Source organism: Protopterus annectens, chromosome 13.part0 (assembly GCF_019279795.1).
Source record: "Protopterus annectens isolate FY-2018-M chromosome 13.part0, PAN1.0, whole genome shotgun sequence".
Taxonomy (NCBI): Eukaryota; Metazoa; Chordata; order Ceratodontiformes; family Protopteridae; genus Protopterus; species Protopterus annectens.
Window position 1 is genome coordinate 152690434 of NC_056747.1, and position 18093 is coordinate 152708526.

At 43.9% G+C, this 18093-nt stretch overlaps 1 protein-coding gene across 2 annotated transcripts in view; it reads left to right on the forward strand.

Moving 5' to 3' along the window:
• The window catches only part of SIN3B (SIN3 transcription regulator family member B), a 1843877-nt gene that overhangs the window by 1094094 nt on the left and 731690 nt on the right, over window positions 1-18093 (forward strand). For both annotated transcript variants that reach the window (XM_044090740.1, XM_044090739.1), the window contains one exon: window positions 2270-2453. In XM_044090740.1, the coding sequence (XP_043946675.1) occupies window positions 2270-2453 (184 nt within the window). The remainder of the gene's footprint in view (window positions 1-2269; window positions 2454-18093) is intronic.

Here is an 18093-nt window from a genome sequence, read left to right on the forward strand (position 1 = left end):
CATGGAGGTAAAAGGGAAGAGAATAACCAAATCGCAGAAGCAATGAAGGTCAGTAAATTTCTTCCACAGTATAAAGAAGGTGATAATTTTATTAGTTTTATTCCTGTGTTTGAAAGAATAGGTAGACAATATGATGTTGACCAAGGGCTCTGGGTATGGTTTCTGATCCCCTTACTCCATGGTAAAGCTGTAACTGCTGTTTCTAAATTGTCTGTTATTGAATGATTAAATCATGACAAGGTTAAACAGTGCTTACTGGAATGTTTTAAGTTAACATCTGAAGTTTACAGAAAAAAGTTTTGTGAGCATAGACATGAGGCAGATGAAAGTGTATGTAATTATATAGTGCTGAGTTAAGCACTTATTTTCATAGGTGGATGAGTGGGTATCAGGTCACCACTTTTGAAAGACTGGTGGACCTTTTGGTGACAGAACAATCCCTTAGCACTTTGCCTGAGGACATGAAAATCTTCTTGGCAGACCAGGAGTGTAACCCTGCAGACGATCTGGGGAGAAAAGGGGCTCTCTACTTGGCAAACAGGGCACCACTAAACAAGAAAGGAATACCCAGAATATACGGGAACCCATGGTGGATAGCCTAAACCACCCCCAACAGAGTCCACCAGTAACAGGAGAAGCCACGTGTTCAGGTACACATCCAGGATCAAGGTTTGAATGTTTTTAATATAACCAGAGGGGCCTTGTGGCATACAGATGTCCACGAAGCAAGGTGGGGAACAAGAAGTGTTGGAGGCAGTAAGTGGTAATAACAACATGCCAGTGGTAAGTCCTGGATACAGCAGAGGTACCAGACTATCACCAGAGTTTGTATCCTATCATAGTGAGTGGAAAACAGGCCACTGCTAAGAGAGAGAGAGTCTCCGACATAACCGTTATGAAGCCTGCAGTGGTTAAAGAATAGCAGTACTTGCTTAGGCAGTCCTCTCCAGTCAGAGCTTTAGGAGGGATCCCATTCCAAATACCTTTGGTCAGTGTTCACCGTGACTGGGAAGGTGGAAAAGGAAGCAAGCAAGTAGGTGTGTTTGAGGATATCCCTGCAGATATCTTAATAGGGAATGATTTTGGTAATGCAGTACCTTGGGTGCTTGCAGTTTCACACAGACAGGCTCAGAGACAGGCATGCGAGTCTGAAAGCCTGGGGGAGACTCAGACAGACCCCATACTTGAAGCTGGGACTGGTGATGCGGCTGTTTCAGGGAAGGAGCTTCCCTGAACTTATTATTTATTATTAAATATATCTAAACCTTTCATTGTGGCTGGGGTTTTTTTGTTGTTTTTAGGAAATATTTTAACCCTAGAGAGTAATTGCATTTATTTCTTGACACCATGGATTCATGCTCCTGAAAGTCTTGCCACTTGGCCAAACATCATAATTTGCATACGTATTAATTTTACTAAGAGTAATTGGGTACCCTGGTAAAAGCCATAAAGTAGCAAATCTACCTTGTAGTCTGGATAGAGGTAGTATAGCAGGTAAATCTGTGCCAGCCTTTCCCATGTGTGGAAAAATAAAATCTCTGTGTGTCAGCTACTTGGAACAGGGATACAGACCACTGGTTTTTGCAGAGAGAAAGGTGAAGTCTTACTTGAGGCCCGGAGAGGAAAACCCAGCCCTAGGTCTGGAGTGCGTTCTTAAGGGTAATTGTGCTTCGTGCAGAGAGCTGCATCTGAAAATACTGTGTGTATCCATTTGTATTCTAAGTGAATGTTCCCCCACCAGTGTCAGTGGTGAGGATTGAGTCTTTTGATTACTGGCCCAGAGGGAGGGACGTCACAATGGAAATTAGATTTAGCTTTCTTATCAGTGTTCTTGGAGGAAGTTTGGACAGTGAATCAACTATTATCAGCACATCTTTTATCTGACTGGACAATTAGCTGTGTTGTAGTATACTTCTGCAACCCTTGAACCCTAATTCACCCCCTTCAATGTGTGGGTATTTATTTATGCATTTGACCCAGGATTTAACCTGTCCAGTGTGGGCCATAAATCTCCCCCCAGATTAGCTGTTCATGGGCTCCTGCAGGAGGTGATTGTATACTCTATTATCCAAGGGTTTGGATTGTATTAGAGTGTAAGATTGCCATGTGTGACATGATCAGGCCTTGCCTCCCTTGACGGCAACACCTCCTTGAGATCTCCACTTCACTGTGTGATTTGTCCTTTCTATTTGAATTAGTCAGGTCTTTGATGAGAGGTGTTTTTGAAACTTGAGAAGCTCAGCATTTGTTCTTGTAACTTGCATCCTAGGTTGAAAGCTAAAGAAGAAGAGTGGAGAGAAGCACAGCAAGGATTTAATAAGATCTGGCGAGAGCAGTATGAAAAAGCATACCTGAAGTCTCTAGATCACCAAGGTGTTAATTTTAAACAAAATGACATAAAGGCTTTACGATCCAAAAGCTTATTAAATGAGATTGAGAGTGCATATGATGAGGTAAGCTTTTTTTTTGTGACACCGCTCTTCCTTGTAAACATTCTCCTGATTGTATCACTATGCATTATGACTTTTATTAGTATATGTCTTTTGCACTAAATATAATATTTTAGGTTGAAACTTTCCTTATGTAGTTAAAAGTATTTTGTAAATGTCTTCTTTTTGCATTATTCCTGTTTCTTCAATATATTTCATAATTTATTGTTCTCTCTTTGATGTATCTTGTTTTTGCTAACTTGGCCCAAGTCATGGCTAAAAAGGGTCTTTGGACAAGTCTATTTATCTGGTTAACAAACATTAAAAAAATAAATAAATCCTTGATTTTATGGACAGAGTTTATTCTTTTAACTCTATTGTAATGGGTTTGAATGTCAGTAGTGGATGCAAACATACTTGCATTGTTTTTTTATAGCAATAACCTCAATTTAGAATTGATTAAAAACACTGAGTAATGAGTCATAGTTTTCTTGATTACATTAGTAAGTGAAGTCACTAGAATTTAGACCTGTTGAACTTTGAATTTAGTGTAAATAATAGGCTCTTTCAGAACATACCAATATTATCAGTTCATCTAAAAGTGTTTGAGTGCAGGATCTAACTTTTTGGTGCATTTTCAACATTCTTTCACTGTTATTTTACAGCCTCTTCTTTCTCTTACTCTCGCCCATTTCATGAATCATGTTTAACCCTCCCAAGCATCCATGTGTGAAATCCTTGATAGTAGTACCTATACCCTGGCACACAACTATTCTTAGCACCTGTCTTATTTTTTTGTTCTGTATAAGGTGGTCATGGTAGTGCTGCCTTTCATACAGCCAAAAAAAAATACATAACCTATTACACTGTGGGTAGCTATTAAATTTACCTCCACTACTTGTATTATTTTTGCCCCTTACAGGGGTGACAGTCTTATTTTGGTACCTAATGCATCCTAATTGTATGGCTCCATGGTAAGCAAAATCTCCACCCTCTTTGGGGAAAGATATCAGATCATAATTTTATTTTATCTACATAGTGTCGTCTTCCAGGACAGAATTTCTGTAAGTAGTATCATACTGTTAGCAGCATGTGTAGGTCTCTCACTTTTTTGTATAGGCAGCACAAGACTCCCTTGACTGCCCCATGACAGCTCCTTATTCATGGAATTTTGTCATAGAGTAATGCTGTGATGTGGTCTGATTTCCAGAGTTTTATAAGTGTCACAAGAGTGGAAATGAACATTGACTATAACTCAGAACTTCTGATGATACAAGGTTAAAAGTGATAGCTCATGTCATTTTCAGTTTTATTTTATTTTATATTTTTTTGCCACAGAAAGTAATTGTTCATCAGTCTGTCTTCTGTGGTCCATTCCAGGCGACTTCCAGAGAAGAATAAGCAACCAGTGCATTAACTTTTATTTTTCAATTTTAACTGCTAAAATAAGATTGTGGGTAATGAGATTATTTTGAATTTAGCCCTGTAGGGGTTGTTTTTTGAGGTCATGACTTCTCCAGGAAAACTTGCTAACAAGTATGCTGGGTCAGATTTATGCTTAAAGGTTAAATACAGTACCTATTTTGTTTGGGAGAGAACCACAAGACCGCTGTCTCTTCCTCTGAACACTGTGTGGCATTTCTAAAAGAAGCGCCTTCAATGGTCCCAAGATTTGAAGGCGATTCTTGATTAAAATAAATCCATTTTTATTGCTGCAAAGAATTTTCCCACCATTTGGGAGGGAAGAGCCATCTACTAGTGTTCAAAGGAAAGCATCTTCTAATAAGTGAAGAGAGGCAGAAAAAATATAAAAACCTAAAAAATCTTAATGAAAAAAAAAACAACAAGTAAGAGAGAGGTCATAGTTACCCCTCCCCCACCTTTCCTCCTGAGGTTGAAATGTTGCCTTGTCTATCTGTGATCTCACAACCTGTTTCTGTTGCATCCACACCTGAAATGAACCCTTCAGAGACAGACAGTTGGATTTATTCTCATGCATTTAGTTAGTCCTCCAGCAGAGTGAGCAAAATATCCGTGCGAGAGGCAAGTTTTCACACAGCAGAGATATACCCACCCTTTGCAAAATTTTTTTTCCAGAAATTCTTCGTGTTTCACTGTTGCTGTCATAACATTTGGGTTATCCCTGCCAGGATAGCCCTTGGCCAGCCCGAATACCAGAAACTTAGTATTTTTGTGTCGGTTGCTGTCGCTTGAGGACTGACGTCAGGTAGTCAGTGGTATAAAGAAAGGCAGCCGATGCCATTACATCAGTCTTTTTTGCTGTGGAGCCCGAAGCAGAAGCATTTCGCACGAATGCTAGTCGGCTGCTACCGGAGTTTCGTTTCCGAATTGAAGTTGAAATCTTCTAAAGCTAAGTACCCCATTGGGGATCCATTTTTCTTGCACTAACTGATGTCAGAAAAAGTTAATTGTCTCGCCTGTGGAAAGCAAATACCACACCGAGACTTCCACTCGTACTGCGTCACTTGTCTAGGCCCAGATCACAATGTCCCCCATTGTCACTTCTGTGCTTTAACACCAGAACTATCTGTCATTGGTCCCTTATTGTAGCCAGATATTTTCATTTACAGTCCTCTAATTCCGTTATGGCTTCGGTAAGCCATCCGACAGCAGATCGTCCCAAAAAACATATAAAGACAGAGACAGACCGCACTGGTCAAAACCTTCCGAGGACGCTTCCGTTAAGCTAGTCGTCAGTACTCCGGTACTCAGTGAGGCACTTTAGCAGCCCATGATGCCCGCTTCAGTTGATTCACAGGCTGCTACCGAGACCCTTTCGGAGGGTATGCCGCAAAACTCTTCTTCGTCTAAGGATCCTGTGGTCTTCTCTACCTTTGATGGGTCTGGAGCCGGTGAGCAGGCACCGGGTTCTGAAGAAGTCCTTCACACCACCGAATCTCGACACAAACCGACGTCTTCTTTCGCGACTACCTTTCTTTCAAAAACAATTGAGTTCCTTAGGCCCAGGGTTCGAACCACACCCAAGAAACAGACTACCCACTCTCAGGTGCCTGCTACCTTGCCTCAGTCTCATATGCTTAAAATGGCAGAAGACCTTATCATGCTGATCAGGGGAAGCCAAGCTACCGCCTCAAAAAGAAACAGATCTGTCCCCTGTAGTTTTGTCTGAACAAGAGTCAGATGAATCTTGTGCATCTGACTATGAAGACATGCAGCCCCTCTCCACTTATGAGTATTCTGATGCAGAGGAATCCATTCCTTCAGCCTTTCACCAGAGGATTTTTCCTTTAGGGAAACCTTGCATACTTTAAGGGAGCATTTCCAATGGGAGAATCAGGACTACCCTGAGTCTAAAAAGAGACTCAGGGAATTCCTAGATCTTCCGCATCACAGACCCTTGGCCATCCCCCCTTTCCTGGATGTGGTGGATGATATTTTCCTGGAATCCAACTTGACTCCTGACGCCCTTCCTCCTTCTCCCAGAAAACCAGACTGGTACTGCAGAGTCCCTGACTCTCGCAAATATTTTTTTAAAAATCCAACAGCTGACCCGGAGGTCATTTCTCAAGGGCCAAGGGGGATTCCCAAGCATTGGACAGATGGGGGTAAAAAGGTATACACCTCAGCTACTCTTGCTATCAGGGCACTAAATTGTCAGTTCCATATGCTTAAATATCAGCAACATACTTTGAAGCTCCTTAAACAAAAAATGTCCTTCTTTCCTGCTTGGGCAGAATCTAAAGATTTACAAGACTTAATGCATTCTGCAAATCAAGTAACTAAACACACTTTGCACTGTGGTTTTGATGCACTAGAAGCTTCTTGCAGGGCAGCAGTCACTGGATGGTATTAAAAGACATGCATGGCTCAAGGAACAACCCCTGCCAGACCAATGTCAAATCTAAATTGTTGGATGCACACTTGCACAAAGATAACTTATTTGGCACTAAGGCAGAAGAGGTCTAAAAAAGATGGAAGAAAAAGGAAAATCTATGCAAACAGTTAAAGATTTCTTACAGGTCCACCCCCCACCCCCCACCCCCAGGTTCAGCAGGCATTTTCCCTGCAAGCACTGGTCCTTTCCTGCTACGAGTAAATAGGCCCAGCCAAGGGCCCGTGGAAACAGACCCCCCAGACAGCAGCCCCAGAGAATTCAGAGATCTAAAAAGTAGACTACCTCCACTTCAAAATCAGGGAGTTCTAAGCCACCCCCTTATGGTAAGAACTCACAATAACTCACCTCCTCCCAACCTCCCCTCTGCCCACCTTCACTTACCCCTAGGTGGAAAACTCTCCTTTCACTCAAGCACCTGGTCCACCATTACCAAGGACCAATGGGTTCTGAACATTGTGTCACAGGGATACAAATTCTCCTTCCACACCCTTCCAACCCCAAAAGGGTTCCCAGATCTACCACCAGATCAGTGGGCATAGGCTCAAAAACAAATCATTCCCTGGTCTCTCTGAGAACAATAAAGCACGTTCCTGCAGAACAGAAAGGCCAAGGCTTCTACTCCAGACTTTTTCTGGTGCCTAGAAAAGAGGTCACCTGGTGCCCCATCCTCAATCTATCCATTCTAAGCACCTTCCTGGTGATCCCAAAATTTAAAATGCTCACCCTCCAAGGACACTTGGCTAGCCACCCTGGATCTAAAAGAGGCCAACCTCCACATTCCTATCAGGGAATCGTGCAGAAAATATCTCTGCGTCAGGGTAGGATCTCAACACTTTCAGTTCTCTGCGCTTCCCTTTGGCTTATCTACTGCTCCCAGAGTTTTCACAAAATGCCTGGCTCTGGCCATTGTCTTTTGCAGACAAAGAAATATTCAAATTTATCCCTACTTAGATGACTACCTTATTCAAGCAGACAGCCAGGAAAATCTGCTCAAACACCTGACCTTTGTAAAGAGCTTATTAACCTCCCTAGGGTACACAATCAACGAAAAGAAATCAAAACAGGTGGTCACCCAAAGGATAATCTTCCTGGGAGCAAGTCTGGACACAGCATCCCAGATGGCATACCTTACACCAGAGAAACAAAATTTCCTGTCAACCTACTTCTCTCAACTAGCCAGCAGGCTCCAGCTTTCTGCAAGGAAAATCCTGCAAACTCCTCATGCTGTATGCCAGGCAGCATATGAGGAAACTTCAATGGTACCCAAAGAGCCTTTGGTGTCAACACTCTCAAGACCTAGAAACTCTTCTGCCTATAATTCCTTGCCTCAGAAAGGAATTTCTTTGGTGGGCAACAGCATGTTCCCACAACAAGGGACTGCCCTTCTCACCACAGATGCTTCAGACTACGCTTGGATTGCACACCTGAACGGCAGGTGCATACAGGGCCAATGGAGCCCACAGCAAATCCCCCTGCACATCAATCAAAAATATATGATGGCTGTGCAGCATACCTTGATAGCTTTTAAACCCCTTCTCTCTCCAAGGGTTCTCCTGATCAAAACAGACAACACCATTGTGATGTTGGTGCATCGACAAGCAGGGAGGGACTCACTCCTACCCTGTATGCAGGCTGGCCATGACCCTTTGGCTCACAGCCTCTTCCATGCAACTACACCTGTTAGCACAATACCCACCAGGCTCTCTTAACTCCTTGGCAGACCAATTAAGCAGAAACCTTTTGGACCTACACAAGTGGCAGCTCAACAGAGGTACCTTCTTCCTAATAACTCAGAAATGTGGAATCCCGAAGGTTGACCTCTTTGCCTCCCACACCAGCCATCAGCTCAGAAAATTCTGCACCAGGGAGCATCACTGCATGACTTGGAAAGTGGATGCCCTGTCCTCCCCCTGGGTCATCCTCTCGGTTTGTCCCTTTTTTCCCCTACCTCTCCTCCCCAGTGTACTGCTCAAAATCAGGGAGGAAAAACCAAGGACCTTTCTTATAGCTCCAGACTGTCCCTGACAGCACTGGTACCCCTTGCTGCGCAGCCTGTCCCCGCTGCCTCCATGGCATCTTCCTCAGATTCCAAACCTCATAACACAAATGGAAGGGGAATTCATGCATCCCCAATTGCAGACACTCAATTTGGTAGCTTGGCTTATTCCCTAACCCCGAACCAATCTGCCATCCTCGGTAAACAGGTTCTGGATATTATCCATGAGGCCAGACGCCCTAGGACCAGAAAGTCTTATGCAGATAAATGGAAAAGGTTCTGCACCTGGATCCAGGCTAAGGGGGCCAGTAAGGCACAGCCCTCCATCCCCTCTCATCCTGGATTATTAGCTGACCTACTACACAGTGATGTCTCTTTCTCCTCTATAAAAATTCATGCCTCTGCTGTTTCTGCTCATTTTCCCCACTGAGCAGCCCATTTTCTCACACCCTTTGATCAAACAGTTCCTCAGAGGGGCTGGCAACTTGAGCCCCCCCAAAAGGGCACCAACACCAGCTTGAGACCTTAAATTTGTCTTGGAAAAGCTCACCCTGCCTCCTTTTAAACCAGCTTTTTCTGCAGAGCTAAAATTTCTCTCCTGGAAGACAACCTTCCTCCTGGCCATCACTTCAGCCAGAAGAGTCTCTGAGCTGCAAGCACTCATGGCTGTGGGAACCCTTCATCATCTTACATGCAGACCGGGTATCCTTCAGAACTAACCCATCCTTCATGCTCAAGGTGGTGTCCAGTGTGGCTCTCAACCAATCTATTAATTTGTCCACCTTCTTTCCTAATCCTCAGAGCAAGGAGGAAAGGATTCTTCACTCTCTAGATGTGCACAGACAGCTAAGATACTATTTGGGCAGGACTAAATCATTCAGAAAGTCTGATCAGTTGCTGGTTAGCTTTGCTACAGGGGCAGAAGGCAAAGCCATCTCCAAGCAAACCATTTCCAGATGGATAGCACACTGCATCCATTTATTCTACAAAAAGCATGGCAAGCCTCCCCTCAAGGGAGTCAGGATGCAGTCTACCAGAGCAGCCTCCACCTCTGCAGCTTTCCTAAGAGGAGTCCCCACCAGGGACATCCTGGAGGCTGCCACCTGGACATCTGCTCACACCTTTACCAAGCATTACCACCTGCCTCTGTTCTCCAAGTCCAGGGCAGGGTTTGCCTCTGCAGTCTGGCCAGGGCATCATAGCCATCCCCCAGCTTCCTTGACTGCCTCCACCCATTTCCTCAGCTTTGGAAATCTATCCAAATGTGGTGACTGCAGCAGTGAAACACGAAGAACATAGTACAGTTGTTTACTCTTACATAAATGTAGATGTTTGAGTGTATTCACTTTTACAGTCCTGGATGTTCATCGTGTTACACTGCTGCAGTCATCACACTTGGGTTATCCTGCCATTAGGCGGTCCCGCAGTCGGCCAGAGTTCCAAAGTCTTGGTCTGGCGTCGGTTGCTGTCGCTTCTTCCCTGACGTCAGTGCACCAGGGGTATATAATATGCATCCAACGCCATTTTCTTCAGTCTTTCTTGCCACGCGGTGCCCGAAGCAGAAGCAGTTCGCAAGTGACGGCCGGCCGACTCCTGAGATTTTCTAAGTCGAATTTCAGATCCGAAGTATTCAGTAAAGCTAAGTACCCCGTTGGGGAAACCTTTTTCTTGCCTCAGACCGATGTCAGAAAAAGTTAATAATTGTATTTCTTGTGGGAAGCAAATACCTCATAAGGACTTCCACTCTTACTATATTCCATGCCTAGGCCCTGATCACGACATCACTAGTTGTCGGTTTTGTGCTAGATTCAACAAACGCACTATAAAAAGACATTTTGATTTTGCTTTACACTACTTTGGCCGAAGGTTCAATTATACCATGCTGTCGGATCAGCCGACAACCTCAATACCGAAAAAAACGCAAAGACAAGGATAAAGACAGGCATCCGAGGTCCAAAACCGATGATGAAACCTCTTCTAGGCCAGTTGCCGGTTCTCAGTGAGGCACTTTTGCAGCCCCTGACACCCGCTACCTCAGAGCCACAGGCCGCTTCCAACTCCCACGTGGAGACATCTAGGCCTCTGGAAACTCGAGGTATAGGGCCTACGGAAACTAATCCCTCAGATGGGTCTGGAGCCGCTGAGCAGGCATCGGCTTCTGAGGGTGTTTTCAGACCTTCACAACTTACCATTAAAACAACAGCCAAGACAAAGGTACTATTAAAGACAAAGAAACAAGTACAGCATTCTCCTGGACAGTCCTCCATGCCTAAGAAACAGATGCTTAAAATGGCCGAAGACCTCATTACTCTAAGCAGGGGTTCCCATCCCCCTCCTAAGAAAAGGCATAGGCAGGATACAGACTATGACTCCTCTGATCAGGTTTCCATTTCCTCTCATTCCTCTTCATACCAGGGATACTCTTTACCCCCCTATGAGGATTCTGATGCTGAGAAATCTATCCCTTCAGCCTCTCCTCCTGAGGATTATTCTTTTGGGGAAACTTTGCACACCATGAGAGAACATTTCCATTGGGAAAGTCAGGATTACTCAGAATCCAAGAAAAGGCTCGGGGATTTCCTCTTATTGCCTCAGCACAGGCCCCTGGCTATTCCGCCTGTGCTAGACATTATGGATGATGTGTTCTCTGAATCCAGCTTATCTCCTGACTCTTTGCCCCCTGCTCCAGCCAAGACAGATAGGTATTATAGAGTCCCTGACTCTCACAGGTTTCTTGACAAAAACCCTTTTGATCCAGAAACTATTTCCCAGGGACCAAAAGGGGTTAAGGCTTCCATTGCAACAAATCCGGTATCCTCTGGCAGAGATTCCAGAGCTTTGGATAGATGGGGGAAGAAAGTATACACGTCTGCAACTTTAGCAGTAAGAGCTTTAAATTGCCAGTTTCACATGCTTAAGTACCAACAATATTTAATGGCTCAGTTAAAACAGAAAATGCTTGCTAGCTCAGAAGCTCTTGATTGTAAAGAAATGCAGGATTTATTGCATGCAGTTGAGCAGGTGGGAAAGCATACTCTGCAATGTGGTTTTGATTCTTTAGAGGCCTCTTGTAGAGCCGCAGTTACAGGTTCTGTTATTCGAAGACATGCTTGGTTAAAAGAACAGAGTTTACCTGATCATGTTAAGGCAAAGTTATTGGATGCTCCTTTACAGCATGATACCTTGTTTGGTGTTAAGGAAAATGGGGGATAAAGCTAAATCTATGCAAGCAGTCAAGGATTTCTTACAGGTACAGCCACCTCGGTTCAGCAGAAATTGGCCAACAAAAAATTGGTCCTTTCCAGTATCAGACAGGCCACAGAGAGGCAGATCCCAGCCCCAAAGCTCAAACAGACAACGACAGTGGGGCACCTCAACCCCAAAAGGAGGTGAGAAGTCTCAACCTTACAGGAAACAGTCACAATGACTTTCCTTTGCGTACACCAAGCACGTCCCTTTTGGAAGCCCCCTTAGGGGGAAAACTAGCACTTTTTTCCCCAAAACTGGCAATCAATCACCCAAGACAAATGGGTCCTGAATATTGTGTCTCAAGGTTACAGATTCCACTTTCATACTTTACCAAAGGTAAAAGGAATGCCAGACCTGCCACAAAATCAATGGGCAGAGGCACAAAAACAAATTTCAGCCCTCATGGACATGAGAGCTATACAAAAAGTACCACAACAGGAACAAGGACAAGGATTTTACTCAAGACTCTTCCTGGTCCCCAGAAAGGACAAAGCCTGGAGGCCTATACTGGACCTTTCAATTCTGAATACTTACCTGGAGATTCCGAAATTCAAAATGTTGACATTACAGCAGCTTCTACCCATGCTGGGCAAGAAGGCTTGGCTGGTTACCCTGGACCTCAAAGAGGCATACCTGCATGTCCCTATCAGGCAAAATTGCAGAAGATACCTCAGATTCAAAGTTGGTACAATGCACTACCAATTCTCTGCACTGCCCTTTGGCTTATCTACTGCGCCCAGGGTCTTCACAAAATGCCTGGCAGCAGTAATTGCATTTTGCAGACAAAAAGGAATTCAAATATATCCATACCTGGACGACTGCCTCATTCAAGCAGAGACAAAGGACATTCTTCTACAGCATCTGGCATTTGTAAAAAAGTTGCTAATTTCTCTAGGGTACACACTAAACGAAAAGAAGTCAAAACTAGTGCCTTCACAACAGATTACATTCCTGGGTGCCAGCTTAAATACAACAGCCCAGATGGCTTACCTCACGCCAGACAAGTGCAACTAATTCAATATTTTCAACTACTGGCAAAAACGTCCCATCTCCCTGCAAGAAAAATTCTGCAGGCCCTGGGATTCATGGCATCCTGCATACTACTAATACCATATGCCAGACTGCATATGGGGAAATTACACTGGTACCTAAAAAGTGTTTGGACTCAACATTCTCACAGTCTAGAAGCAGTAATTCCAATGATTCCCTGCCTACAACGGGAGTTTCGATGGTGGGCACAGGCATGTCACCTAAACAAGGGTCAGCCTTTTACCCAACCCACAGCCAGGGAAACTCTAACAACAGATGCTTCGGATTACGCCTGGGGAGCACACATGGCAGGCAAATGCATTCAGGGCAAGTGGACCACAGACCAGATGCATCTTCACATCGATCAAAAAGAGATGTTGGCTGTTGAAAATGCCCTAACAGCTTTCAAGGACCTTCTACATCCAGGACAACTATTACTAAAGACAGACAACACCACAGTAATGTGGTACATAAACAAGGGGGAACACATTCTTATCCCCTATGCAGGCAAGCCGTGACCTTGTGGAATACAGCTCTAACGTACCAAGTTCACCTGCAAGCACAATTCCTGCCAGGAAAGAAAAATACTCTGGCAGACGACTTAAGCAGAAATATCATGGACCCTCACTAATGGAAAATGAATCCACAAAGCTTCAGCATGATAACACAAAAATGGGGATGCCCAGACATAGATCTTTTTGCCTCCCCTCTGTGTTTCCAACTACAAAAATTCTGCACAAAGACTTATCACAAACAAGCATGGAAAGTGGATGCTCTTCTGTTCAGCTGGAAAAACATAAAAGTTTATGCCTTCCCACCACTGCCTCTCCTTTCAAAGGTACTCCTAAAAGCCAGACAAGAAAAACCACATGTGATCCTGATTGCTCCAGACTGGCCACACCAGCACTGGTACCCTATCTTAAGGAACTTGTCTCAGGGCCCACCATGGATTTTGCCCCACATTCCACACCTTCTGACTCAACAAAACAATCCGATCCTGCACGGTCAGCTCAAAACCCTAAACCTGGCTGCATGGCAGATACTTTAGCCAGACAGACAACACCTCTCTCTAAAGCTGTTATGGATGTCATTTTGGAGGCCAGGAGGCCTAGCACCAGGAAAGCTTATTCAGAAAAATGGAAGAGATTCTGCGCCTGGAACCAGGCTCACAGCCTTGACCCTCTTGTTCCAAACATTCCTCAGATTTTACAATACTTAACTGAGATGCTGGACAGAGGCCTATCCTTTTCATCAATTAAGATCCACGCCTCTGCCATTTCTGCACATTATAACACGGATCCTCCTTTATTCTCTCATCCCTTGCTAAAGCAGTACCTCAGAGTGGCTAAAAACTCAAGACCGCCCCGGAGAGCACCAACACCAACTTGGGACCTCAATTTTGTTTTGGAAAAACTGACCCTGCCACCTTTTGAGCCAGCCAATACAGCCGATCTAAAATTTTTATCATGGAAAACAGCTCTGCTCCTGGCAGTAACTTCAGCATGAAGAGTCTCAGAGCTACATGCATTAATGGCAGTGGAACCTTTTATAATTTTTCTTCAGGTCAGGGTATCTTTAAGGACAAACCCTACCTTCATACCAAAGGTGGTATCTAGTGTGGCTCTTAACCAAACCATCCATTTGCCTACTTTTTATCCATACCCCCAAAATAAGAGGGAGAAACTTCTGCATACTCTGGACATACACAGGCAACTATGCTTCTACTTGGACAAAATAAAAGCTTTCAGGAAAACCAATCAACTGTTTGTAGCATATGCTTTAGGATCACAAGGCAAGCCTGTCTCAAAGCAGACTATATCCAAATGTTAGGACACTATTCGGTACTGCTACACACAGCATGGAAAACCAGTCCCTAATAACATTAGGCCTCATTCCACCAGGGCAACAGCCTTTCTTAGAGGAGTACCTGCCAAAGAAATTTTGGAGGCTGCAACTTGGAGTTCAGTGCACACCTTCACTAAGCATTACCACCTGCCTCTTTTCTCTAAATCCAGAGCAGGATTTGTCAATGCAGTTCTGCAGGGCCTCTTAGCCAATCCTAACTCTTTATAGACCAGCCACCCAACCTTAGCTTTGGGATTCAACCCAAGTGTGATGACTGCAGCAGTGTAACACGATGAACATAGTACAGTTTTGTACCTGCCATAAATGTAGATGTTAGAGTGTTCACACTGCTGCAGTCCAGGTTACCCTCCCTCCACCCCCTCTGAACTAGCTGGACTGATCTATACCTTTCTATCCTATACAACCTTTGGGGTGTATTTGCTGGTAACTGAAGGTATTGTTTTTATTGTTTATGAATATTTTTGATTAACAATATGTATTGCCTACCCACTTGGGGGCACCTGACATCTGGGGCAAGAAAAACTGAAGAAAATGGCGTTGGATGCATATTATATACCCCTGGTGCACTGACGCCAGGGAAGAAGCGACAGCAACTGACGCTGGACCAAGACTTTGGAACTCTGGCCGACTGCGGGACCGCCTGATGGCAGGATAACCCAAGTGTAATGACTGCAGCAGAGTGAACACTCAAACATCTACATTTATGGTAGGTACAAAACTGTACTTTTCCCTCTCTCCATCCCTCTTTTTTCTCTTTCTCCTTTTGTTGCCATTCTTCCTTGTTGTTCTCCTTTCCTTACAAAGAACATATTGGTATTTATTTCCAACTGATGGGGTTCTTCCACCAGAACCTGGCCTCCTACTTCTGGGGCTCTTGACAGGTTAAGGCAAGAAAAACTGATGTAATTGCATTGGCTGTCTTACTTTATACCACTGACGACCTGGCATCAGTCCTCAAGTGACAGCAACTGACGTGGAAATACTAAGTCTATGGTATTTGGGCCGGCCGAGGGCTACCCAGGCAGGGATAACCCAAATGTGATGACTGCAACAGTGAATACACTTAACATCTACATTTATGGTAAGTGTACACAACTGTACTTTCCATATATTTTTTTTTCCACTGGACTTCCAGGATGGTTGCATATTGACCAACAGCTTAATTTCGACTTTCCCAGTGTGAAAAAAGAAACTGAGAAATGAGAGATGGTAATTCTGCCAGTTTGAGTAATAATCATATAGTGGCTAGTAAGTACCCTGCATGGATGCCAGCAAAGAAGAAATAGAGAACCTGAAAGAAAATCAACTAGAAAAGGCAAAGAGAAAACACTGACTGGGAAGAATTCTCCAGCACTCCAGCAAAAAGCAGTTAAGGCTTCAGCATTGGCACAAGTGATGGCTTTCATTGTTTAGTGGAAAAAATAAATACAATGTGCTCAAAGGTGATTTAAATAAATGAAACACTGAAGGAGTATGTCAATGCCAATAACCAAAGGCTGGATAAAATAGAAGCAGCTTTAACTAGCTATTCATATGAACTGATAAAACGTGGGGAAACAAAATCAGAGGTTGCAGTGAAGAAAAGGTTGGCAGAGTATGAGACTTCAAGAAAAGTGTTTTCAAAAAATGGTATATTTAGAAGAGAGAGCACACAGAAAAGGCCTGAAATTTTCTGCTGCAGCAGAGAAACTGGAAGGAACAGACTGTACTGATTTTATGAAAGCTCAAGTAAGCAACTGGGCTAGAATTCCACAGCAGGCTTTGTTAATTGAAAGGACAGATCCAGTGTATGCTCCAAACCTGGCCATTAGAAGCTAGCCAAGACCTGTATTAGTAAAGATGCAATCATATCAGCATAAAGCTGATCTTGACAAAAATGTGTCAGAAGAGTATTAAGTGGAAACAATCGAGTGTTTGTGGAAAGCAATTATTACAGAAGAGAAGCAAATATTTCCCAGCAATCGAGACATTTCACGAGGCATGTGAAAAAGTGCTGTATCCAATTGTCTTCAATATATTTTTAATGGGGGATCAAAGTTTTATCTTAGACTTTTTTTGATGCAAAAAAGGCTAAGGAGAAAATATAAAAATGTATCCAAAAACGTGAGCCCATCAAAGGAAGAGGACGCTGCTTCTCAATCTTCTAACAATAAAATTGATTGCCTGTAAACCCTTTTCCATTGTTCCAAAGGAAATGCTTGAGAGATAGGAAAAGTCTCAGAACTTGACTTAGAAGACTCTGGAGTACCTTGGAATTGAACCAGAGTATGGTGTTGGGGGATGGAGATGAGCAGGAAGATCAGCAACACTGAAATGAATGAAAAAATATAAGATTATTAAAGCACCAGTTGCATTTGTAAAATATGGCTTTTCAAGAAAGACTGGCTGGGAAAGTTTGAACGTTTGTTGACTTTGTTAAACCTGTGGGTGGACTGTAAAGTATATACCCCCACTGTCATTAATGTTTAGAAGAACACTAAAAGGAAAATAGCTGTAAGTAAAGTTGTTTAGGTTCTTAATAGATGTATGAAACATTTAATGATACAAAACTGCATGTTGTATAGTAAAGCAGATTTCTGATTTGAAATTGCATGTTATATAGTAAAGCAGATTTCTGATTTGAAAGCCTGCATTTGCACTTTTCTGTCCTGTAACTCATCTAGTGCAGATATAGATTCTTAGTTTTAGCACTTAAATTTGCTTGTTCATGCTCAGCACTTCTTCAGAACTTGTAAGCACTAAATAAGCTACTAATTACTATAGCACTCAATCTTCCTCATTACCTAGAGGAAAACAGATGTCCTTCAAGAATGCAACTGCAGTCATAACATGTGGGTTGTCCTGCCTCAGGCAGCCCTCGGTCGGCCGGATTCCAAAGTCTGGGTCCGACGTCGGCTGATGTCGCTTTTCTCTCCGACGTCAGAGCGGCTGGAGTACATAAGCATCAGCCGACGCCATTTTCTTCAGTCTTTCTTGCCGCGTGGTCCCCGAAGCAGAAGCAGTTTGCAAGTGCCGGTCGTTCAGCTCCTGTATTCTACGATACCGAAGTCATCAAAAAAGCTAAGTACCCCGTTGGGGACCTTTTCTTGCCTCAGCCGATGTCAGAAATTACTGAAAAAGTTAACAATTATCTTTTTTGTGGTAAACAAATACCTCATAAGGATTTCCACTCTTACTGCCTCCCTTGCCTGGGCCCAGACCACGACGTCTCGGCCTGTGTAGCCTGTGCTCGCTTCAACAAGCGCACTCTCAGGCGCCGGGCGGAGTTCGCTGAAGATTTTTTCGGCGATAAATTTGCTTACACCATGCCGTCGGATCTTCCGACATCGCAAACTCCCAAAAAGCGAAGAGACTGGGACCAACATCCTCGGCCCGCGTCTACCACCGACTCCACGCCAAAACCTAGCGCGAGTGCTCCGGTTCCCTCTGAGACGGCCTCTCCACCGCTCCGAACCGAAGACACCACATTACCGGCGACGCCGATGCCAGACATTACTCCGGCGCCAGTTATAGACTTTCCTCCGGATACGAAACCGAGGAAATGCCGAGACCATTGCTGTAGACAAGGTCACTCCTGCACGTGGAGCTGCCAGGCCTCCTATGGCCATGTCTATTAAGGCCTACACTAGGGCTAAGGCAGCCAGCAA